Source organism: Cyclospora cayetanensis, unplaced genomic scaffold (genome assembly GCF_002999335.1).
Source record: "Cyclospora cayetanensis isolate NF1_C8 unplaced genomic scaffold, CcayRef3 CcayRef3_contig_65, whole genome shotgun sequence".
In the NCBI taxonomy this organism is placed as follows: domain Eukaryota; phylum Apicomplexa; class Conoidasida; order Eucoccidiorida; family Eimeriidae; genus Cyclospora; species Cyclospora cayetanensis.
Window position 1 is genome coordinate 43,488 of NW_020312646.1, and position 25,395 is coordinate 68,882.

General features: G+C 50.3%; 2 protein-coding genes across 2 annotated transcripts; one reads left to right on the forward strand and one right to left on the reverse strand.

Annotated features, from left to right (window-relative positions):
- Window positions 1-401: 401 nt before the first annotated feature.
- Window positions 402-7,892, forward strand: LOC34620498 (chaperone protein ClpB1). Its single transcript, XM_026335323.1, is given in 12 exon segments — window positions 402-705; window positions 1,021-1,338; window positions 1,818-2,103; window positions 2,598-2,814; window positions 3,916-4,245; window positions 4,678-4,847; window positions 4,961-4,971; window positions 5,197-5,474; window positions 5,995-6,133; window positions 6,377-6,546; window positions 7,159-7,345; window positions 7,651-7,892. Coding segments are annotated over 12 exon segments (2,652 nt in total).
- A 1,944-nt stretch (window positions 7,893-9,836) lies between these two features.
- On the reverse strand, window positions 9,837-24,041 carry LOC34622438 (coatomer subunit alpha). The gene is made up of 20 exons (XM_026335321.1): window positions 23,879-24,041; window positions 21,284-21,638; window positions 20,323-20,854; window positions 19,909-20,006; window positions 19,097-19,247; window positions 18,192-18,501; window positions 17,482-17,581; window positions 17,185-17,299; window positions 16,745-16,822; window positions 16,514-16,618; window positions 15,379-15,770; window positions 15,023-15,147; window positions 13,743-14,042; window positions 13,149-13,415; window positions 12,501-12,592; window positions 12,137-12,230; window positions 11,682-11,800; window positions 10,898-11,039; window positions 10,499-10,644; window positions 9,837-9,869 (listed from the first exon to the last, which is right to left on the reverse strand). Exons 1-20 carry the CDS (start codon window positions 24,039-24,041, stop codon window positions 9,837-9,839), a joined length of 3,717 nt encoding a protein of 1,238 aa, XP_026191106.1.
- Window positions 24,042-25,395: the final 1,354 nt, after the last annotated feature.

Genomic DNA, 25,395 nt, shown 5'->3' on the forward strand with positions numbered 1-25,395 from the left:
GCATCAGCCGGATGTTCTCTGGGCAGTGCTTGGGAAGTCCTTGAGAAGCATTCTGAGAATTTCCCCTAAGAAACTCTTTGTGAGTGCAAAAGCTCATCGTCATGCTAAAACGCTCTACAGGAGGGATCTTTCTTAGTATTAGCTCTTCCGACGCCTCTTCCCTCGCTTTTGCATCGGCGGATGCATATGAGATGCCAGCATGCATGGATGTGTGCACCGCTGCACAACACGGACATCTTTCCTGCTTAAAAGCTGAAAGAGACGCAATCGGCTAAGTGAAGGCACAAGCACCAACAAACAACGCCCACCTGACTTACCAGCGTATTGATCGGCCTCCTAACCAACCAGATACGCTAGAAAGCCTCAAGCATCGCGAAGGCAAACATCAAAAATAACCAAATATGGATCCTTCGTTGTGGACTGAGCTTGTGAGAAAGGCGTACACCACCGCGCAGGAAATATGTAGACAACGAGGATCTCCTCAAGTGGATCCTGTTCATCTTTTTGCTGCATTGCTCCAAGATCCGCAGCAACTCCCTACTCAGGCGCTTAAAAGAGCTGGAACTGATGTTTCGTTGCTGCACGAACATGTAGAGACAGAAATTGCAAAGTTTCCGGCACAGAAGCCTCCCCCAGAAGTTATTGGGCCCAACCATGCGTGCGCAGCCGCGTTCAGACAAGCCAAGGCCATTCAGCTTGAGATGAGTAAGAATGATCCTCTATTCGGCTAACGGCTGAGCGCTTTTTGTTTTGGAAACCAATAATGCGCGTGCACTTTTAGCTTCCGACCGATTGTGTACGTGAAAAGCGGTTCTTGTGCTAATATAGCATCCATTCATGGAAGCAGAATCATCAGCCTTCCAACTTTCCGCCTCTTCTGAGAGTCCAATTAAAGTTTACGCTCAGACAGAAAGAAGAAAGTCTCGCTCTTCGCTTGCTTGCGCAGGGGATGCCGGTGTACTGTGCCTGCCGTGAGTTGAAGGCCAGATTTCCTCATGGCGGTTGAACTGTGCGATGCAGAGGATACGCACTTAGCAGTGGACCATTTGCTGTTGGCACTGTGCGAGAACCGCGGCATAAGGCAGGCGTTACAAGCGTCGGGTTGCGACTACAAAAAGCTGAAGGAGATTTGTGCGAAGCTTCGAGGCGGAGCCCGTGTAATTACGGAAGGCGGAGATCAAAATTTTGATGCCCTCACCAAATATGGCGTGGATTTTACTGACCTAGCCGAGCAGGGAAAGCTGGACCCCGTGATTGGCAGAGATGAAGAAATCAGGAGGGTCATCCGCATTCTGTGCAGACGAACCAAGAACAACCCTGTCTTGATTGGAGAACCGGGCAAGGAAAGCACACTCGCGCATGTCACGTGGTTTGGGGTCTAAAGCATCAAGCCGTAGAGGTAGACACTGGAAGCAGTGGTGGGAACGGAGATTTGAGTTGTATATATATATATATGTACAACTCATATCTCCATTTTGTGGGATGCAAGAACTGTAAAGGTCTCTGCATTACGTTGTCGCGCCCCTACGTAGCGTGCGCTGCACTCTAGGCCTTAGTCTGTCATGTCTATGTGTGGGTGCCTTGGAGAGGCACTTTCGCCACCCCGAGTATCGCATCTGACATGAAGTAAAAGTGCCACTAGTGCAGCTATACTGCTTGTTCTCGCGCGTCCTCCGGCGCCTCATGCCCCCGTTAGGCACCTTTTACGCCCTCCTTGGCGCTGCCATTGAAAAACATTTATCGCAGTGGTCGTTTGCCCCTCCCGACCAACGCTCTGCATGCACAAACTCTCCCTGCCTGTGTGTCGCTCTCTGCAGGCGTAGGAAAGTCTGCAATTGTCGAGGGGCTGGCGCGTCGGGTGGTCGAGGGGGATGTTCCGTCATCTCTGCACTGCCGCATTATTTCTCTGGACTTGGGTGCCCTCATATCCGGAGCAAAGTACAGGGGAGAGTTCGAAGAGCGGCTCAAAGCGGTCCTCATGGAAGTTAAAAACGCACAAGGATCGGTAATACTCTTCATCGACGAAATACATATGGTCATGGGGGCCGGAAAGACAGATGGCGCCATGGACGCTGCAAACCTCTTAAAACCCATGCTTGCAAGGTATACATATATATATATAGTCATATATTTATGCATATATATGTGTATATATATTCATGTCATTATGTGCATGCCCAAAACCATAGCCACTCCTGCTTGCAAGGCACCCATATATACATGCCATTATGTACATGCCCCAAGACACGGTGATCCGTCGATCCAACCGCTTCAAGATAAGTCCATGTCTATTTATGATAAGGTGCTGCCCTGCGGTGTGTGCGAAAACACACATAGCAGGGCTTTCCATGCACACGCTCACGCTTGATGACGGGGGGCCGTGGGTGACGAGCACGCGAGAACTGTTTCAGAACTTGAAATTTTTCCGCACGGGGGCTTGCGCAAGCGCCGTGATGTGACAGCGCTCTTCTTCTGGTTCTCATCCTGTACTTCCCGCAGTTTCGCTACATTGAGTACCTTTTGTAGCTGCGGAATCCGCCTCCTCGCAAATTTTCTACCATCTCGGATTCTCTTTGATTTTTCTTTTGCGGACGCAGAGGAGAACTTCGGTGTATTGGCGCCACAACTCTCGATGAGTACCGAAAACACGTAGAGAAAGACGCGGCGTTTGAGCGGCGATTTCAACAAGTGCACGTCCATGAGCCATCGGTTTCGGCCACTATTTCAATTCTGAGAGGTCTCAAGGACAGATATGCGGCGCATCACGGAGTCAGAATTCTCGATACGGCCCTTGTGGAGGCAGCACAGCTTGCAGTAAGCGTATTCCACCCCGTTTCTCAGCTGCTTTAACTTGAGGAATCCGCTGGTTGTCTGGCTGTTTGTTCGCATGTCACGGGTCTTGAAACGCTGCAAAAATTCGTGGAGGTTGGCCCTTGCTGGTCTTTCTTCCTTGTCGTTGCTCTTGCTTTGTGGGGGTGTCCCGACAGGACAGAGCCGAAGGGAACCCTCCAGTGCGCACTGTATTCAGATTGGGAAAGGGCGTGAGGTGGAGGGGTTTTCTACCTGCAGACTGGTCTCATCTGAATAGGAAGCTTGCCAACAGGGCTGAATAGCAGGAGCCCAAGCGCATTTTGTATGGACGTCTGTGTTGCCTGCTGCCTGCTTGCTTGCTGCTTTCATTCCAGGACAGATATATCACCTCTCGTTTTCTCCCTGACAAGGCCATCGACTTGATGGATGAGGCCTGCGCAATTGCCCGAGTGCAGGTTGACAGCAAACCTGAAATCATGGATCGACTGGAGAGGCACATCTTCCAACTCGGCACGTCTTTTAGCCATCCCTGCATTCGTTAAGCGTTTATGCTGTCCCTTGAAATGCTTTTGCTACTGCCGCGGTGCTTTCCTACATCTATACGAGTGCCTGCTTTCACTCACAGCTATGAGGATGTGGTTTGTGTTTGCCCTTGCATGCATACGCATACCGAGATGTATCTGCACTCTAGGATATGCTGTTGAGTGCAATGATTGCATGGGGCTTGTACATTTGCGAAAATCCACATACAGTCTCAAACATTTGTACGCTTAGAAATAAACGTACATATATATATATATGTGTGTACATCGATGCTCATGTATATCTACTGCATAGTAATGGTCTTCTTGGCGCCTTGAGTCGTGGGTATTGGGTTAGTACGGAGTTTAAAGAGAAGGAAAAAGAGGGTTGGCAAAGCCGATGAATGACCTTCAGTGTGTTCAGCGTCCTGCATTTGTCGCTTTTCCTGGGACGTGTATGAATCCCCAGTTCGCCTTCTCAGTTTAGGGTTTCTGACATATACGCATCAAGAAGAAGAGCACAAACCTTCTTTATGGCCGCGTGTGCTTGACTATGTCTTTGATGGGTGGGGCTTTCGCAGAGGTTGAAGGCACTGCTTTGGCGAAGGAGAGCGATGCCGCTTCTGAGGAGCGCCTGTCTGCTGTCCGTCAGGAAATTGCGAAGCTGAGGGAAACCTTAAAGCCTCTGCAGCTGCAGTATAGCAGGGAAAAGGAGACTCTGGATGAGCTGCGGCAGCTGGCCCTCAAGGAGGACGATCTTAAGGCGAAGATTGAGAAAGCGGAGAGGCTAGGGCAGATGGACCTTGTTGCAGAGCTGCGGTATGACGCCCTTCCGGGGCTTCAGAAGAGACTGAGTGAACTGCGGAAGCAGCAAGAGATGTACGAGAAAACTCACAAACCGCTCTTGACGGAGGTGCGTTGCGGGCAGGAGCGAAAGGCGTTTCTTCAAGGCCGTTCTGTGCTGCAGGTTCCTCTCCAGTACAGACAACGGCCGTTCTTTTTAGGAGGGGCGTAGAAGCAAAACTTTGGTTGAGCAGAGGGGCAGTCTCCATGCAGGATGCCGTTGTAGCGTTGTGGGTGTATGCATGCAAAAATCATTTTCTTCTACATGTCTGTCAGTGAGGCTGGAATGAAGAGCGCAGGCAGCGCGCCTTCCTTGCAGGTCCTCTGCCGGGAGTCTCGCCGGCTGGGTGTAGTGTTACGATGAAGCGCTTCAAAATACGCGTTCAACGCATGAGCATGTTTCGGAGAGCTCTGCTGCTCTGTTGGGGGGAAGGAAAGGCGGAAGACAGGCGTGAACCGTCAGAATGTGCGCGCTCTGTGACGCGCTGGCTGCGTTGCTCAGGTGGTCGGCCCCGAGCAGATAGCGGACGTAGTCCACCGCTGGACAAACATTCCCGTGCAAAAATTGACGCAGACAGAGAAGGAGCGCCTGCTGTGTCTCAAGGAGAAACTTTCGCAACGGGTTATCGGACAAATGCCAGCGGTTACGGCAGTGTCGGAGGCGATCCTCAGGTCTGCTGCGGGGCTTGCACGGCGCAACAAGCCGATCGGCAGCTTCCTCTTCTTAGGCCCGGTGAGTAAGAGGCACGCTGCGCGGTCGTTAGCCTTCTCGATGGGCTTTCCAGAGGCATCTATAGCCTTTTGGGTAAGGTGTCGAAGTGTGCGCGGCCGGATGGCAGACCTGCCTACAGATTTCACGAGTCGGCTTCTGAGGAAGGGCCTCCCCGCTTTCTGCCTCTAGCGGCCAGTCTGCTCCTTGCGCGTCCCCTGTTCTCGGAACGCATGCAGGCGCGCGCGCGCGCTGGCTGTGTGACGCGCTGAGCCTCGTCACTCCAATAAATCCCGCTTGCAACTCCCGCAGTGTCACTGCAGCCCTCGGCAGTGCGTGGTTTTTGAGTGCAGACCGGCGTGGGCAAGACCGAGCTGTGCAAAGCGGTGGCAGAGGAGCTCTTCGATACGAAGGAACGCATCGTGCGCCTCGACATGTCCGAATATATGGAGCAACACTCCGTCGCGCGGCTAATTGGCGCCCCCCCCGGCTATATCGGCCATGAGGAAGGAGGGCAGCTCACAGAAGCTATCAGACGAAATCCTTATTCCGTGGTGCTGCTGGACGAAGTGGAAAAAGCACATCACCAAGTGCGAACACGACAGAATAACAAAACCGAAACGCCGAAACATATATACATTAGGGATCGCTTATAGGCAGGAATCGATCCAAGCACCTGCTGCAGATGCACAATATTTACAAACGCGCCGCACATGCAAAGAAAGAACGTACTTTAAGAGAAACAGAGCAAGCGGCCTTTTCGCACGCTTTGTCTTGCCTGCTATGCATCTTTCCAGTCAACAATTCTCTCTCCGCGTGCTTCTGATACTTCTTTTTCCTTCTCCTTGTTTCATCCTTCATCTTTTTGCAATAATGGTGTAGTAGTCCTTTATTTATATCTTTTTGCTTGATCTGTACGGCACCCTTCCCTAGTTTCCAGCCGCGAACAATTCCTGCATTTCCCAATTTGGTAGGCTGTTTCCTGTGCATGCCAGAAGTGGAAGGTGAAGAAGCATCTGAAGCGACACATATATGTATATATATATCGTGTATACCAGTTTCTTCATCACGTGTCTGTGGAGCTCTCCTCCGCCGCGGCTGTCTGTTCAGGTGTGGAACGTGCTCCTGCAAGTGCTGGACGAGGGGCGTCTAACAGATTCCCAGGGGCGGACCGTCGATTTCTCGAACTGTCTGCTCATCCTGACTTCAAACATAGGAGCGCATTACCTTCTAGAAGCCGCCGAAAAAAGTGCTGAGGGCGCAAGTCAGTGCTTCCTATAGCTTGGTGAAAAGGGTTGTGGCATTTTGCGTGATGTTGCTGTTTGTAGAATCATGGCATTGTTGCTCATGGCGGCGGTGCCTCGTCATTCTTTAAGCCAGCACTGTGTAATCGGCGTTTGGCTTCTCCTTGTGATCCTGCTGAACAAAAAAGGAGACCAGGCTCACGTGTTTTATGCATGCACACATATGTGTGATTGTGAATCTTTTTGAGGTGCTGCTGTTGTCTCCGCTTTCGTAGGTGCAGAAAAGGAGGCGGCTTACTTTGACACCGCTTTTTCCAAGGTGATGGCGGAAGTTCGCCGTATCTTCAGACCTGAGCTGCTCAACCGCTTGGACGACATTGTGGCGTTTAGGGCGCTCAGCAACGCGGATCTTGAAGCTGTAGGTACTGTGTGGCATGGAATTATTTCAAGATGCTATAACATGAATTCCGTACCATAAAATTGGATACCCGGCAAGGCGTAGACGTAACGGGTTTCTAGCTGTGTCTGTTGTCACCTAAACGACCGCAAAACAAACTTTTCGATGCAACCGCTGGGTGGTGCGCGCACTTTGAGCGACCGACGGTCTGCGGAAGATCCATATAAAAATGCATCACCTTAGAGTCCGTGCATAAATGGCATGAACTTCGGATGTATCTGTCCTTTCCGCTGCTGCCTGTCACCTGAATTGTTTCCTTCTACGGAGACTTTGCGACATTCCGTTTTCTGACCTCGCCATGGGCTTGATTCTCTCAGTGGTCGCACCCATGTGTTGGTTCCCATTCGTTGAATATCCCTTCAAATCTCTATCTTAGTTTTCTTGTTTCCGCGTGTGCCTGCCGCGCAAAATGTTGCCGGGTCGCACTCTCCTCCCCATCATCGCGCTTGCGTTTTCCAGCCTCCTTCGTCTTCCTTCCGAGTGTAAATAGTGTGAAATGCTTGTTCAATACACTTGCCCTAAGCAGTATGCATGGCTGATCGCTTTTGTTCCCTTTCTTCGTGGCTTCCCTAGGTGATGAGGCTGCAAGTAGACGAGGTCCGACTTCGTCTGCGTGAAAAGCGCATTGCTCTGGAACTGACTGACACCGCATTGCGGCACTCGTTAGAGGAAGCCTTCGATCCAGCCTTCGGAGCAAGGCCCCTGAAGCGGTACCTGGAGAAGCACATCGTATCTGATTTGTCTGTCATGATCCTTAATGGTAGGTGTTTGGAAAAGGTTGTGCAAAGACAGTAGAAAAGTGACCTGGCCATGACGCATCTGCACGTGCATTAGCGTACACGCAGATGCACGGGTTTTCCGGCCTGTCGATTCTATTGCATGCAGTGCAGCTCGTTAAAGAATCCCCTGCCTTGGGGTTGTATTCATCCTGTGTTGCCGCTTGCCTGGGGCCTCCTTTGTCAGGCACTTTTGTTTGCTTGCCTTCTGACCGTTACACGCTGCGAGTCCATGTTTGTTTTTTCATGTTCGCGTCCGGCATGCACTGTGTATTCAATGTCCTTCAAGGTGACTTGGGACCTGATCACGAGGCAATTGCTGACTGGAGTCCCTTAGAGAAGAAGTGGAAATGGCAAATTACCCGACTCAATGGAGCCCTTAACGAAGAGGGCCAGAGGCACGAGATGGACACGGACTTTCCTGGAGATGGAGGAATGCCACGATCTATCTCAGAGAGCAGCCGAACGAGTTCATACACAGGCAGGTCAGAGGCGATGCACGCGGCAAATACGAAACGGTTTCGCTACTGAGTCATGTGCATGCCAGAAGTGGAAGGTGAAGGAGCATCTGAAGAGGCATATACACATATCTCGTGTATTCTAGACTCTTTCATCATGAATTCTTGCTTTCTGGTCTCCTTCCCTCCGTCTATGTTGCCGTCCTGACCGACGAGTGCCCTAGAGCGATCATGCGTTAGATTCTGTTCATCGTACCCATCAAACTTTGAGAGACCCACAAACGCAGCCTTAGCGCCTAACAGGAGTTTGTTGTAAACGAATTCAACGCATCTTTTTCTCAATAAGAACTAAACGCAGTAGCGAACAGGCACATGGAAATGAAGTTAGGGGGCAAAATTACGAGCAGCAATTAGCAACAGAGTGGCGAGAACAGCACAAAGTATTAAATGCAGTCAGGAGACGACACACATAAGCAATTATGCTGCATCAGAGACTTTTGCAGGGGAGCCTAGTCTTCATACTGGCACCTTCAGTACCATACCTATTGTTGGTTGGCGCTAGTCTGCACCTTACAAATCTTTTTGGCTTCGCCCTTAGTTGAATTGAAGGCGATAATACTGCGAACGTAAACTAGGTTGTGCTTTGCCTTTTTTGGTTCGATTCGACGAAGGCCCCTAGAAATTCTCGCTTGCCCCCCTTTCCCCAAGACACGCCGCCGTAACCTAAAAGGGCGGCGCAGCTGCTGAATTGTGAGTGACAAAGTATACCTGGATGGCAGTTGGGTGCAGGAGATCAAGATGAAAAAGTATGGGCAGGGGAACGGATAGAGGGTTCACAGCGTATGTACGCTCACGGAGAGGTTCTCCGCACGTCATAGAATGGATATAATCCAGGGTCTCATAAGGCAAGTTATAGAGATGCACACTTCGGCATCTTCCTTCTCCACGTAAGAAATGTGCCAGCCAACGGGCTTCATGTCGCGATAAGCAAGGGCGGGAAAGGAGGCGAATTCTTGAGTAGACTTTTATTAGTCACGGTACAGAGGGAGATGCCAGAAAGGACATGCGGCCACGTTCTTTGCGTCCCCTGATGTATTTATGCATTACGATCCACGCGCAGCCCTACATGCAATTATTATCGCTAGTTCTCCAGTAACGAAGCACGTCTAGCCGTGCGGTATATTTATGGGTCGCTCGCTACACGACACACGAGAAGAGGCTGCCTCGCTATTTATATCACCCGCTACAGCTCAATTTTGATGAGTTTACTCTTCTTCACTTCGAGTGGTGCCAATGTGTGCACCTTTCCGGCCAAATAAAGGCACTTTGCAAGTACCTTTTATGGCAGCATTTGTTCATTGTTTTTCTTCTGATAATTCTCCATGTGCCTTTTTGCATTAGTTTTGCATGCGGGCGGTTTCGCGTAACGCACGTCGTAGACCACCTTTCGCTACCCTTTTCAGCCCCCAGGAATTTCGCATTCCCCTCCCTCTAATGTGCTTAACTAAACCTCGCACCATGAGATTTCGACTAAAGAAATTTGTTGCTTTGGTGAGCAGCCAATCGCTGCAGGGACCGAAATTCACCACGCCACCATGTATATAACATACCTCCGAAATGCACATTCACGTATCGTATATGCAAGCACACATACCTATGCAAATATACATATATGGATGTGAGTATAGAGAAATATATGCATGTCTACACATACATATACACATGTATAGGCAAAGGTGTATGTGTACATATATATATGTACTCATAGATGCATACATGCACATATATGTGTCTGTATATGGAGCATGCATACCGCTATGTGGCAGCGCTATGCCCAAGCACAAGCACACACAGTATTCGGAACTGGATATGCGCGTACAAAAATGTACGCCGATCCGACATGGATTACTGATATTTGACGCTCAGCTGCAGCAATGCAGGGACGGAAGCCCGATACGAAAGCAAGTACACACGCAGCTTTCGGTGTTATTTGTCTGCTGCATCTTGCTCCTTCACCTTAGACGACTGGAAGGAACTGCAGTCCTACAACCTGAGCACAAGAACAAGCCTCGAGACAACGCAAGATCCTGAACAGAAGCAGGCTGACGAAAAACCCAACATAGAAAGAGCGTTCCCGTGAAAAAGACTCACATGACAGCAGACGCATCCGCCAAAGGTGCATTCATTGCACTTGTCAGTCTTATCATGAACTAGCTGTTGTTTATCTAATTAGATAGCGTTTAGCCCATTTTGCTTCTAGCCGACACCGCATGAAGGCGTAGTAGCACATTAGGGTTTTGTGCCTCCCTCATATGAATCCATCATATATGCAGATGTCTATGCATTCGCCTCCGTTGGTATTTCGATATCCAGTACCCCAAAGCCCCAAACTGCTTGCCCTGTTGGCCCCTCTCATAATTCGGGACGCCTAATAAACTTCCATGTAGCGCTTGAATAGCCGTTCCAAGATAAACCACGTTTAGCTAGCTGGGAGCATGGTTGTGTCTGTCTTTCTATACTTCAACACCGTAAACGAAGTCTGCCTCTTCGTAAGTGCATATGCCGGCCTCCTCAAACTGCAAGCTACCCCCCAAAGAAATTCAACCTCAACCCGCATTTTCAGAAAGGCTCCTGGTCACTAAGGTGGGTCAGCAGACAAAGCCTTTCATCAGAACTTACCCTTGCACCTAGCTCTCCCACTTGGCACACGTTGCACAACTGTCCTTGCAAATCGCTTCGAGCTATGCCCCCGCAGAAGCCGCAGCGAATGAAGGGAGATCCAGGAGGCAGGCGTGTCAGGGAGGAGTTGCACAAGAGCAAATTTTCTGCATCACAACGGGACAGGCAGCAAAATGGATGTTGCCCACCGCACAGGGGAAGCAACTGGCGAATACACCAAAGGCGCCGTCAGCTGCAGGATCCAGATGCAGAAAAAGGTTCAGCCCTTCTCATTTGAAGACCAAGTTTCGGCGTCTAACCAACAGTAGATGGTAGACATGGAAGATAAAGAGGAAATTCGCCATTAAACGAACGTCGCCGAGGAATTTTTTCAACCTCACCCAACCGTGCCCTGCTCACCTGCTTCTGCCGGCTCATAGTTAATTTGAATGGCGTCCGTTCCTTTCTGCTCGCAGATCATCAGCACTTTCTTCGCCTTTGCTACTTCCTCTTCAGCGCCCTTCAAGCCAGCATAATTACCGGCCAAGAGCCGACGTGCAAACTGCAGGCAGCAATAATCAAGGTGCAAGAATATGTGCGACACGCAATCGCTTCGGAGTTGCTTGCGAGGATGAGGTCCGTAGAGCAAATAAACGAAAAACTCATGATGCAAACATAATATGCACATACAAAGATTCTCATGCGCCCCAAAACTGCACGCGTATTTTACAGGAGCCCCTGCACCGAATTCTGCATGAAGTTGCATGCGACAGGAAAAGAAAAAAACATCCCCTCCGGGATCTCCAAAGCACGCATCGCATGGTCATGATGATGAAAGGGAGCTTTCACGGGAATCTAGCGAAGTGGATGGCGTCTTTTTTCCCCCCGTTCCCCCCGCCTTCTCTACCAGAGAGCACCCGCACACGCAGGCCTCGTAGAATTTTCCCCCCCAAAGAGGCACGCAAACAGCCTTCTTCCCAATTGTGCGTTTTTGGGGTCGCCCATACATGGCACGGTGGCAGGTGAAGAGCCGGTAAAACGCAGATCCAGAGACACGAAGCACACAACGATTTGCACACCAAGCCAGCTGTTTCTTTAAGTAGCAGAGCGAGATGCCAAGCAAGCCAGGGCAAGACAAGTACGGCGAAGGCATCACCCAACGGCTATACGCAAGTGCCACCACAGGGACCATCTACACACGCACAGAGGCCGCAGTGATGTAATTTTGACTCTTCCAAGCAACGCTGAGGGCACGGCGAAGAACCAGAAAGGCGTGCGAGGGCTGCAGACGGCAGCAGCTGAAGTAGGCGACAAGCTCCAAGTCTGCGGGAAAACAGTGATACTCCACAGAAAGCAGAAAGGCCGCCTTGCTAGAAATGCGTGAAAGACCAACAACACACTAGAGAACAGGCATACACACGGAGTCGCTGCGGACTGGCGACTGCGCTTTCACGAAAAGGCCCCTAGCATGCGCGAGTAGTTCCCCACCCCCCAGTCCCACAGAGCAGCTTTGGTCAATACATCTGCTAAGCGTCGAGACACGCCGCATGCGACAATCAAGGTGATCTTGTATGCGCTGGCTCTTGGTAGCTCGACGCAAAGACGCGCGAGCTGCGCTGTGCAGTGCAGTGCAGGAAAGTCATGCCCATCATTACTGACTTCGCTTGGCATCTTTCTCCCCCAGTGCAAGCCTTGCAGTTTCGAGGGCCATGCCCGCAGTGTAATTTCGGCAGATTTCCAGCATTTCCAGCAGCTGATGAGCACATGCGAAGAAGCGCAGTAGGCAGCAAGGACTGACACATACTCAGAGGGTGCGATAAAAGAGCATTCACACTTATACCGGACTCAGGAAATACGTCTGCCCTTTCCCTCCTCCTTTTCCCCCTTTATATTTGGCAAAACGTTGAGAGATGAGAGGAAGCAGCATCCTTTTGCCCGCTTTCTATCCGCAGCCTGCTACTACAGGCTTTACTGACGAAATCTCCAGAGCAGAAAACAGAGAGAGAGAGAGAGCTGCACTTACCTGCTGCTCTTCTTCGTGACTTTCGGCCATAGCGATCGCCAGCGTCAGGAGGGCCTGGCGGAAGGCAGCAAGCGCCTCAGCGAATTTGCCTCCTGCACATCACCAAGTCGCCATGCTGCGAATGAATGAACGCGCGATTTCAGCAACGCGAAGGAAGACGCAGAGAGAAAGAGAAAGGGGAGAGAGAGAGCGAGCGAGAGAGAGAAAAGCGCGCAGGGTCGGTATACAAAACGAGATCGGAGTTTGACCACGTTGAGGCAAGAAAAGAAACAGGCAAAGAAGACAGCGGGTTCGGCAGAGGCAACCCAGCAGAAAGCCTGTGACTCCATCGCAGTGCATGCATGCATGCGCAAGCATGTGCGATAACGAAAAAAGAGGCAGGAAAGGCTTCATATAATGCGCGGTGCAGCCGGAGGGCCCCCCCGACGCGAGAGTGCAAAGGATTGAGCGGACGGTAGCTCCACAAGGCAGAGCGAAGTACAGCACCGCCGCGTTTTGTGTGTGCTTTTTGCTGCTGCATCTGTAAAGACACTTGAGAGCTCTCAAGACCCCACACAGAGACGGAGACGCGTGCGAGCGCCTCCACAGCTTCTCCCCGTTTCCTAAGCTTCTCCCCTAAGCTTCTCCCCGCGGAGGCTGAGTGCCTACCTGTGACTAGCTTGTGTGCCTCTCGAATCAGCGTTACCATGAAGCTGCAGCTGACAACGCGTGGAGGCGCTAAGACTCCCTGGGGAAGGCCGCTTCTTCCCGCTGCCACCCCTGTCGCCAGGGGGAGGGCAAGAGAAGGTGTAAAGGAGTGACCCTTCATGTACATCCACGACCCTTCAAAGACGCGCTGGAAGATTTCTTCGAAGGGAGCGACACGCAGAAGGCCGAGGCGACGACGCAGGAGGTGCAATGCTCCCGCAAAATCCCCTGTACAGACACACGGCTTGGCATGCAAAAAGTGCGGCCTCTGCTCCCGCTGGAAGCAACGCCACCACCAAGCAGCAGCTTTAGAGAAAGAGACAGCAGCGCTACATACGGCGAAAAAGAGAGAGAGAGAAGTCCGTTTGCCTCATCGGCTTCCGGAGCCTCGGGAAAAACACGTCCAGCGCTCCTCTAGCTAGCTGGAGATACAGCAAACACCCCCTACAGAGGCACCGCGCGGTCCTTAGTTCACACGGTAACAGACGAGTAGATTGGGTAGATGCGTGAGTGCATGCATGCATGCATGCATGCATGCCAACAGAAGCGGCGCACCTGCAGCGACAAGATTTGCCGCGATCGGCGTTTTTCGCCATAAAGTTGTGGGGTCTATGCCAGGAGCCTCCTCCCCACCGCAGCCGTTCATCCCCCCTAGTTCCCCGCTGCTTGTGCCTGCAGCTGCAGCTGCACTGCTGTCTTCTTCAATGCCAATGTCAATGGCGTCTTCCCACTCGCCCTCTGCTGCTGCACCGACAGAGGCAAATTCCTCCGCAAACTCATCGCTGCAAAGCTGACCACCACTATCTCCCCACCCCCCCACGCCGCTAGACACGGCAGGAGGAGATTCTGTCGGGCCTGTGGCAGGCAACGCAAAGAGAGAGAAAGAGAGGCAAGACATGTGAGCACGACTTTCACAAAAAATTGAAGGCGCGCGCTTGACAGAAGAGCACACACGAAACAAGAGAACAAAAACATGCGACGCCTCCGCGAAAAATCGCAAGGCCCGCAGCCGTGCATAAAAACGAGACATACATACATACATACATACACATACATACATACAAACATACACATACATACATACACATAAACACAAACACATACATACACATACATACATACACATAAACACAAACACATACATACACACATACACATACATACACATACATAAACACAAACACATAAACACAAACACATACATACACATACATAAACACAAACACATACATACACATACATACACATACATAAACACAAACACATACATACACACATATACATACATACACATACGCATACATACACATACATAAACACAAACACATACATACAAACACATACATAAACACAAACACATACATACACATACATAAACACAAACACATACATACACACACATACATACATACACATACGCATACATACAAATACATAAACACAAACACATACACATACATACATACACATACATACACATACATAAACACAAACACATACATACACACACATACATACATACACATACGCATACATACAAATACATAAACACAAACACATACACATACATACATACACACACATACATAAACACAAACACATACATACACATACATACACATACATAAACACAAACACATACATACACATACATACACATACATAAACACAAACACATACATACAAACACATACATACACACACATACATACATACACACACACATACATACACACACACACAGAGACGCCTCCGCCCCCACTGGGAGCCAGCAGAGATGCGAAAAGCTCGGCTCTAAGAGACCCTAAATCGCCACATTACGCAAGGAGACGTACCTCGATGCAGCATGAGTCTTGCCGTCTCGGCATCAATGGCGTCGACTGCCTTTAAGGCCGCAGCAAAAGGCGCTGGTTCGTCCGCTGCCATCGGCTGCCAAGTTGCACTTTCTCCTGGTCCGAACCTGCATGCGCATGAAATCGCGAAAAAATCAGCAAGCAGTCACAGCGCCCTCTCTGCTCCCTTTGCCCACAGACTCTCTAGTACTCTCCGACACAGCACTCCTGCAGGCAAGCAGAGAAGCAAGCAGGTAAGCGAAGAAGCAAGCAGACAAGCAAGCAGGTAAGACGGCATATACAAATATCTATATATATATACATATATATGTATATGTGGTGGCAGGTAGGTATGGTACCTGAGGATGGGAAGCGGCGGAAATAGAGCGAGTGGCGTTCTGGGAAGAAAGTCGTCAGCATGTTTTTCATCAACGGAACCTCTTAGCTCTTCTGCTTTTTCTGTAAGACCGTGGGATTTGGCGCAAAGGTAAGCTAGCCCTGGCTGTTGTGCCTCTAGGAGCAGCTGGATTCTCTCTCCGGCGTCTCCGAGCAGCAGCGCCTGCTGCTGCTGCAGCAGCGGCTGCCGCAAGAGCTTGGAAACGTGCAGCATCTTTTTAAGCTTCGTCCTATCTCCGAGCAGCAGATACAGGAAGGACAGCTTCTCGAAAGCCTTAAGCTTTTGGTAGCACACCTCTGCCAGCCCGTAGGACCCTGCTTGCATCGCGGCATCCGACAGCAAGCGCCATCCAGTCTGACGCAGAGGCGAAGGAGGCGCATAGCAGAAAAGAAGGCAAATGCAGTGGAATACGCGGCAGAGAGCCAGCGAAAAAGAACGAGTGCACGAGCAAAGGCAGGCAGCAGGCAGGAAGCCGGTGTGGATCGACAAAAACGCAGCAGCAGCAAAAAAGCGCCAGCTCGCGAAGCACTAAGGGAGGCGAACAGTAGCACGGCACAGCGCTTAGTTCTGCTCCGAAACGAGTCGCGCTGGCAGAGAGAGGGCGTGAGAAGCAACGGGAGAAACGAGCAAGGCGGGATGCCAATGCGCACATAACGTGAAGGCGCATAAGCCGCCTGTAGGAAACTCGGAGAGAAAGCGGGAAAAAGGAGGAGGCAGAAGAGAAAGAAGAAGGGGAAAAAGAGCGAAAGAAGCGTGGCAAGGCCTGTCGCTCTCCAAGCGGAGGCATCAGCACACAGCGCTTAGCTCTGCAGAGAGGGAGGCGGCATCTTCTCCAAACGAGAGAAAAAAATATTGACAAGGGCAAGAGAGACAGGGGGAAGACAAAAACAAATTTCGCTCTCGCGTCATTCTACGACGCGCAAAGCTTTCAACGCGCCTCCGGCCATGCCAGATATGCTGAGCTGCTCCGCATTATAGCTGATGCACAGCCTTCCCCCCCTCTCCCTTCCTACCCCGTGCCTCCTCTTTGTCTCCCCGCGCAGCAAGCATTGCACACAAAGACAACACCGCGTGTGGGCTCAGCACACCTCACTCACCTTATCGTTGAGTGCTTTCGCAGCCTCGAAGGCTTCCTCCAAGCGTCCTACCTCCAAAGCCATCAGAAAGCGCGACTTGCGATCCGAGAGAAACTCCAAGGCAATCTGATTGACAGCGCAATCCAAACTCCACAAGTGCGGCCCCTACTCCACTAACCAGAAAAAGAAGGCATGCGCGCTTCAAAGAAAAATGCAACATTCGCCACTACAGCCACAGACACACGTTCTCACCTCTGAGTGGCCTTTCTCCTTCAGATACCCTATCAGGGAGTTCCCACACAAATTGCCGTGACGCACCAACAGAGCAACCTAAAAAAACACAGCCGCATGCGTCGCAGAAATATATCAGTGAGTGCATGCTAAGTTTCCGCAATGCGCTTGCTGGTGGCCTTCAGCGTTCCTCTCACAAGGCAACATAACTGAGCGGAAATATATCATCCCATAGACTCTCTCTTCCTCTCCCTCGATGACTTCAATCTCTCTCTCGCTCTCTCTCTCTTTTGCTTTCTCTCCTTCTCTTTTGTTCTCTAAATCTCCTTCTCTTATGCTCTCTAAATCTCCCTTTCTTCTCTTTTGTTCTCTAGATCTCCCTCTTCTTCTCTTTTATCCTCTAAATCTCCCTCTCTTTCTCTCCTTCACCCCGATATCGTCGCCCTCTCCCTCCCGCGTACCTGCATGTAATCTCTTCTATTGAGAGCAACCTTGAAGAGATATTCGTTTGAGGCCAGAGGCTTGCAAAGAAGCTGACTTCGACGGTCCAAGTACATCAGGTGCTGCTGACTCACTCTGCAGCAGCACACAGCAGCAGAGAATACACAACCAGACAGCAGTTTTGAGAAAGGCGGGGGGACGCAGGAAGCCTTAGAGGTCGAACACCGCAGAGAAACCTCAAATTAGTCTCTCCCCCCACATAAACACAGTAAACTCGAAAGTCCATTTCTTTAAGAGGGCTTCTTATAGGTCCGCACTTGACTACATATATCGACTCCGAGAGGCTGCAGATGATTCCTCTGTCACCGCTGGGCAGGCAGAACTTGACATTGGAGAGCGTCGCATAAATGAAGCCCCCTACACAAACGCCAAGACGAAGACAAGCAGGCAGGCCTTAAGAGAATGAAGAGAGAGAAAACAGAGAGTGAGTGATAAAAGAGAGAGCGGCGACGTAGGTGCAGCGGGAGAAGCGGAGGAGGCAAACGCAGCGGGCGTTAAAAAAACGAGCATACGGCAGTCCTCAAACACCTGTATATATATACATATACAACTCTATGTACATATATACATATATATACATGTAGATATATATATATACATACAAGGATATGGACAAATCGGCAGGTTTGGATATGCCATGCCATACAGAAGAAGGTTAGAGGGAGGGAGAAGGGGGAGGAGAAGGACGAGGGGAGGGGAACGTGCCGTAGAGGGGGCGGCGAGGGATAAGGTGAGAAAGGAAGCAGCGAAACATTTGGCTATCAAAATTTGCATGCAGTACGATTGAACAACGAAGGGGTTCCAAGTGTGAAGCAAGAACCGGCCGTTGTAGCTAGAGGGTTGGTTTCATCTTTGCGCTGAGGCTCCCTCCCTTTTAGTGGTGTGATTGCGTTTTAAAATACTTTTCAACGCTACAGCGGCAGGGGAGGGAGCAGCTATCTTGGAGGATCACGGAAGCTGAGCGCACCGAGTTCTGCATCCCACACGCCTCCCTTGACGCGAATGTTTTCATGCACTGAGGTGAGGATTTTAAAGACTGGCTGCATGCTCCGGCCTGGGGTTGCCTCTGCGTGCGAGGCTGCCGCCTCTGTCTGGGGAGCGGGGGGAGCTGCTGAGGAGAGGGCACCGAAATCTGCGCGAAGAAGAATTACTGCATGCTTCGAAGTAAGAGCCAGAAATCGCATTTCAGCATCCCAAGAAACAGTCCGCACAGGCCCTCCAAGGGCCAGCTGCAAAGGCGGCGAGAGGCGGCGGACTGGAAGATCGTACAGAAATAGCTGCGAAGAAGCAGAGCATTCGTCCGACAGCTCTCAGAAATCCGAAAAGCACAGGAGCCCACGTATGCGTGAAAAAAACTCAGCAAACGCTTGATAATACACAACACCACGCGGACAAAGCTTGTGAAATAGAGGGGCGTCAACGGACAGACATGACGGGGAATATACAAATATATATATATATATATACTGTTATATATACGTATATATGCATAGCTGAAAGGATTTATTTATTTACATATAACATAAAATGTAGACAAAGATCTACAGATCTGTGTGTCTGTCTGTCTGTCTGTCTGTCTCTCTCTCTCTCTCTCTCTCTCTCTCTCTCTCTCTCTCTCTCTATATATATATATATATATATATATATATATATATATATATATGTACATATATATATATAGATGTATCGGTATGTGTCTATACTATTAGAAGCAGCGCAAAGGGAATTATAAAGACGCTGGGGGGCAGCTTGTTTTGCAGCAACGCAAGCAAGGAGGCAGCCGAAGTTGAGCCGAGCATTTGGTATGTGCCTGTGGTCGAAATTTAGTGAGCCAAAAAGGCCCCCGTTTTGCAAAAAAGCACATGCACTTGCCTTGTCATCCCCCAGAAGAAGAAGCTTATTTGAACCCGCAAAGAAGATCTTCTCGGTCTGCACGGGGAGAGCCTCAATCCGTCCTGCGTCTGCCACTGATGAGGCACCAGAAGAACCGGCAAGCGAAGATGCACGAACCGAGGGGGCAGTCAAGATTCGCAAGCAGCTCCCATTTGGAGCGGCCTCAAGCACAGCCACTTTGTTTCTCGCGATGAAAGCAAAGGACTGTCCTGTGCCCTGTAGAGACAGGCAGCAACGCGCATGCAAAGGGATGTTTGTGGATACACGCTGCTACGCCTTCGCCTTCCTCTGGGAAGCAGCGGCGCGAGGGGCAGACAGACACACAGACAGAGAGAGCAACACGGAGGAAAGAGAGAAAACCAAGCGCCTGCACAGCCCTCCGGCAGACATGTGTATATCTAATAAATGCATATTACAGAGAGAGAGAGAAAGAGAGAGAGAAAGAGGGAGAGAAAGATATAGAGAAAGAGGGAGAGAAAGATATAGAGAAAGAGAGAGAGAAAGAGAGAGATAGATATATATATAGAGAGAGACAAATCGTGTCCTCCTTCCCACGTTACCATGGGCGCTACCATTCTACCGAGGAACGCTAAGAAATTTTGCAGGAGATAATGCGAGAGCGGCGGCTGCACTGGCAAGGGGAGGAAGTTAGGGAGAAGCGAAAGCGGCGAAGCGGGGAGAGGAAGAAAGAAACGCAGGCACGAAGGCAGGCAAGAAGGCAGGGAAGAGGCGTCTCCTAGCTTGGACGGCCTTGTGTCTGTCGTTGTGATGCAACTGCAAGAGAGCGAACCTGCGCAACTTGGAGAAGACTGCTAGCCGCTGGGGGAGCACCCCTCGCGTCGCTTCGCGGTCCGCAGTAGAAGTCGTATGTCAGTCCTTCACCCTCTGCCTGCATCAATTCGAAAGTCAGAGATCGCCAACATCCTTCGGAAAAGCTCAGTACCTTTCTAGCGCAGAAAGTCAGTGGCGAGAGAGAGAGTCTGGAGCAGCGCTGTAATACGACATCCCCAACACAGGAGGCTTGCAGCGCAGCCTCAGGACGCAGACGGCAGGCAAAGCGTGCCGCGGACGGCGTCGAGGTGTATACAACAACGCTAACAGCAAGAGCAGCAGCGCGGAGCTACGTGTGGGCGAAGGAAGAAGCTTTCGACAGCAGCAGCAGCAGCAGCAACGAGACTTCGTGAGTCGCTTCCTGCACTACGCACATAGACGGCAACCGTCTGCAGCTCTCCTGCGTTGAGGGGGTTGCAAAGGATATACTTAGGACCGCTTGCAAGTGCGTTCAGGGGTCTCTGAAGCTCAGCGAGCATCACTTCCAGCTGCGATTGCTGCACTCCCTGCTGCTGCTGCGGTCCACCCTGCTGCTCGTGCAACTTCTGGCTTAGAACTGCGGCGGTGTCGATCCAGCAGAGGCGCCTTTCCGCGACAAAAACAAGCTCGCTCGCTGTCCACATGCACGAGGGTGGCCTTTCAGTGGCGATCTTGAACACTACAAGCCCGCCATCATGGCCTGCAGCAAGCGCTCCAGAAGTCGGATGAGCAGCCAGAACCCAGAATCTGTCTGTGTCTCTTCGGAAAGTGTGCAGGCAAGTTCGCCGCGTGACATCCCACACGCGGATGCTCCTGTCCTCCGAGTTGGAAAGCAGCAAGTCTCGGTGCGGATGGAAAACCAAGCACGACACGTTGTTGCTGTGCCCCCGCAGCGTATCCACTTCCCACGCCTTCACAGCATTGTACCTGCATGCAGCAGACGCTCGCCAAACACGGCCCCATGCTTCTTAGGAGCGCGCTGGGTACAGACGGCCATCTACATATAAACAGACATGCAAATTGACATAAATTTATATTAATTTATAGGTACATATATATTTATTTATCTAAAGAGCGCACACCCCTAGCAAGGCATCACATGCGTCTCCGAGCAGGGAAGGAAAGGGGGAGAAGAGAAGGGAGGAAAAATAGTTGCCACAGAGCCAGCTACCCCTTGCAAAGCAACCGCGCAGCCTCCTTGAAAAAAAACGAGAGCGAGCGGGCCACACACTGCCAGACGGAAGTACAAATAGGGATGGAGAGCTCCATGGAGAGGCGTGAAATTTCGACAGAAAAAGCGACTTTCCAAAGCCACGGGGAAGCCCCCCCTCCCTCGATAGAGAGCCTAGCGCCTACCTCCAGAGCTTGATCAGTTTATCGTCCGCAGCGGAGGCTATCAGCGGCAAGGACGGATGAAAAGCTGCCCAATTTACGCCTCTCTCATGGCCCTCTAGGACGAACTTGCAGACGGCATCGGTAGCCGCGAAGATATCTGCATGCGCACTGCTTCTGCTGCCAGATCTCCCCACAGGCCCTGCCATGCCACCTGATCGCTCTCTTAGACCCGATGTATCCCATAGCCGCAGAGTTTGATCCAAAGAGGCAGACACCACAAGATCCTCCGTCGGATGAAATCGAGCACACATCACGTAATGCGTGTGGCCAGTCAGCACAGCCACACACACGCGCGACTGCCAGTTCCATATGCGCACTGCGGGATGCAAACCGTACAGCACACATACACTACAGACACAATATGTATGTATATATGTATGTACGACATACAGACAACACACACATACAACATACAACATACACATACAACACACAACATACACATACAACAACATACAACACACACAAATACAACACACACAAATACAACATACAACGCACACAAATACAACGCACACATACAACAACATACAACACACACATACAACAACATACAACACACACAAATATAACATACAACACACAAGAAAGCAAAATGGCTAACTAGCGCCTCGTGAATGGAATAGACAAGAAGAGAGACATGTCTAAACGCGCATGCGTGTGTGCACTCGTATCTCTCTGTCAGTAAGGATATTTGTTCCATCAACAGACTTAGATGGACAGACTTCGATAGAAAGACAAGGTCTGTCTCTCTGCGTATGTATATGTGTATGTGCGTGTGTGTGTGTGTGTGTGTTTGTTTGTTTGTTTGTTTGTATGTGTTTGTGTTTGAGTGCAGAGCCGTCTGTCTATCTATGTTGTGTCGATCTATCTATGTGCGTCCATGTATACATGATACAACGCATTGTAAAAGGGGCCGCAAAGGCTTAACATCCAACAATCTCTCTGTTCAGGTAACAGTGCATGCAGACACGATATTTCAATCGCAAGCAGTGCGACAGACAAGGTGTATTCGAGAGGCCGAGGGAATCGCAGTTTTATAGTGCAGAATTATACCCCGTTAGATCGCATTGAAAACAGAGTACAGCACAAGTGAGCCTGCACTTGACATTTTCCACAAGAACGGCGAGAACGCTGCGTCGTTTTTTGCACAGTAGACACGCCTGCCGCATAGTAGAACCCTTATGCAACGAATGAGTGGCACCCCCTTGCCATGTGTGCATGTACCTGTGTGTATATATGTGTGTATCTGTGTATGTGTGCATGTATCTGTGTATCTATGTATGTATGAGTGTATGTGTGCACATATCTGTGTATGTATGTGTCTGTGTGTAGGTATGTATCTGTATCTGTGCATGTATGTGTGTATGTATCTGTGCATGTATCTGTGTATGTACGTATCTGCGTATCTATGTGTGCATACATCTGTGTATGTATGTGTCTGTGTGTAGGAATGCATCTGTATCTGTGTATGTGTGTATATATCTGTATATGTGTGCATGTGTGCAAGCGCTCTGCTGCGTACCGGTTTGATCATCAGACGCTGAGAGGATCCACGGGTAGATATTGTGAAAGAAAGTTGTTCGAATGTAATCCAGATGTCCCGAAAACGTGAAAATACATTTGCGCTGAAGAAGGTTCCACAGTTTGATTTGGTAATCATCGCCACCACTAACAAAGAGCGGCTGCGAGGCATGGAAGTCAATGCCTCGCACCGGGCCTGTACAAGCATAAACACGCCTGCAGAAAAGTCGTGTAAATAGCGAAATGTATGGCCACGTCAAGTCAAAGGGGGCAGCGAAGAAGAAGCGAACATCGCCTCTGCGGATCGATGAGCGCACACGCGCATAGCCAGGGGAGAAGCGTCACTGGAAACAACAATAGCCCTCATAGGCCCCTCATTTTTGCATCGTTAGGATGTGACAATGACACTCACTCGATTGCCTGCCCTTGCATGCAGAAGCAGGCGTTCAAAGTAGCACACGGTAAAAAAATGGATGGCATGGCACGAGCGCTTAAAGGGGAGAGGAAAGAGGTGCAGATAGACATACAGATATAGATACATACATATATATATATATCGACACATAAAAATATGAAAATGTGTATAGATACATATAGATAGATATACATATATACACAGAAATACGCCGATAAGTATCACTGCTGGCAACATCAAATCGAGGGGCAACAAATCCAGCATGTGTAGGAGGGGCCGTTAAGCCTATAAAAGGAGGCAGCCTTTAGTTTCCTTCCCCAAGGCAAGGAGGATTGAAAATACGAAAAAGAGATCATTATCGATGACCATGACGAGGACGACGCTCAACAGACGTATCTGTCTGCATATCTTATAAATGTGTGTATAAGATATCTTAGTGGATATTATTCATATGCAATATATATATTCATGTTGACCATTAGTGTATGTATCATATACATATAACTATGTGTATTACAAATGTGTGTGTGTATTAGATATGTACGTATATATATTATAAATGTATGTATATAGTATAAGTGTATGTATTTAGCATAAAAGTCGTCATTTTCTAGTACCTTCATGCTCGTCGAATCGGTCAACAAGCGATCCAATACGATAATCCCACAGTTGGATGGTTCCATTGTGCAACGCTGTCAAGCACCACTGCAGCGAAGGGTGAAAGGCGACGCCCTTCACGCGGCTGCTCTTGGTTTCACATTTCATGAGCATGCACGACATTGTCAGTAGGAAGGACGATGCGAAGGCAGGGAGGCAGACGGTAGGGGGTGCACGAAGGCGACGAGTTGCAAGAGGAGTTGAGAGACTTTTCCGCGGCTGTTGTGTTTAGGGAAGCGGCAAAGAATGTGGCCGGTGATGGCGCATGCTCTGAAACAGCCGCTAGGACGATGAGGGCTGGTAGTTTCATGTGAGGAACAATATGCAGAAGCAACAGCAAAGGCAGATGGCACTCAGACGGAAGCCCATGTAGGCATACTGTGCGCAGGAGATGGACGTTTCGTGCACGCGCGGGGGGGAGGGAAGGAGGAAAAAGAGGGGGGGGAGGGGGGGAAGGGAGAGGAACCAGCAGCCAGGAGGGGGAGGTTATCAATCGGATACATATACACACACGCGCGCATGCGCAGGCGTGGAGGAAGTGTTTAGAAGGAGCCTCGGAGGGGAAGGCGGGCAGCTGAGGCCCTCGTTGCTCTTACTGCTTAGGTGGTGGCAGCTGCTCCTGGTGTGACTGCGATGAAGAGGGGGTCGTTGTCTCTTCTCTGTTGAGACGCTGCCTGCTAAAGGGTTCATGCAGAGAAGGACCAACGCCCTCCCAGTTTCCGCAGCATCTGCTGCTCCTCGCTCGTGGCTCTGCGTGAACCTCCGGACTTCAGCGCCGAGGGCATCCGGCGAAGCGTGAAGGGAGAAAAGGAGCGCAGAGCCGTTGATTTGAAGCGTTCGAGGAGGATAGAGAGGTAGGGGACGAAAGGTCTGCGAAGAGGCTCCTTTCTGCGTCTCGCCAAGTCGCAGCAGCTCGAAGGAGGATCACTTGACGGGAAAAGTAACTAATAGCCGAGGACAGGGGGTAGAGAGTCACCAGCGGCAACAGCCCTGGCAGCGGCGGCTGCACAGGGCAGGTATGGGCGTGGAGAGCTGCTCTTGCAGCGCTTAGCGGCTCAGTAGTTTGGCGAAATTAGTGACTATGAAGGAACGGTGAGACGAGAGGGCGCTGCAGCTCTGTAATACCACTGCTTCCCTCCATTGCGGCGGCAGCGGCTGCGGCTGGTGTCTGCATGTGTGCGGCAGCAGCGGCAGAAGGGGAACTGATGCAACAATGCAGGCCTCCTCTATTTTTTCTAGGTGTTCATGCTAAATGAAGCAGAGAACTAAGATCCCAAAGCGCTGTATACCCCAAATCTTCATCACTATAACAGCAGACACACACCAGCAGTCGCCTGCCGGACCCCCAAACAGCGCCTCGTTCCTCTCTTTTTCTCCAATGCTTCTCTAGAGGCGATATTGTGGTACATCAAAAATAAATAGCCTGTGAGCAGTGGCTCACCCGCTATGCTTGCCTTGGATCCAATTCCAAGCGTCT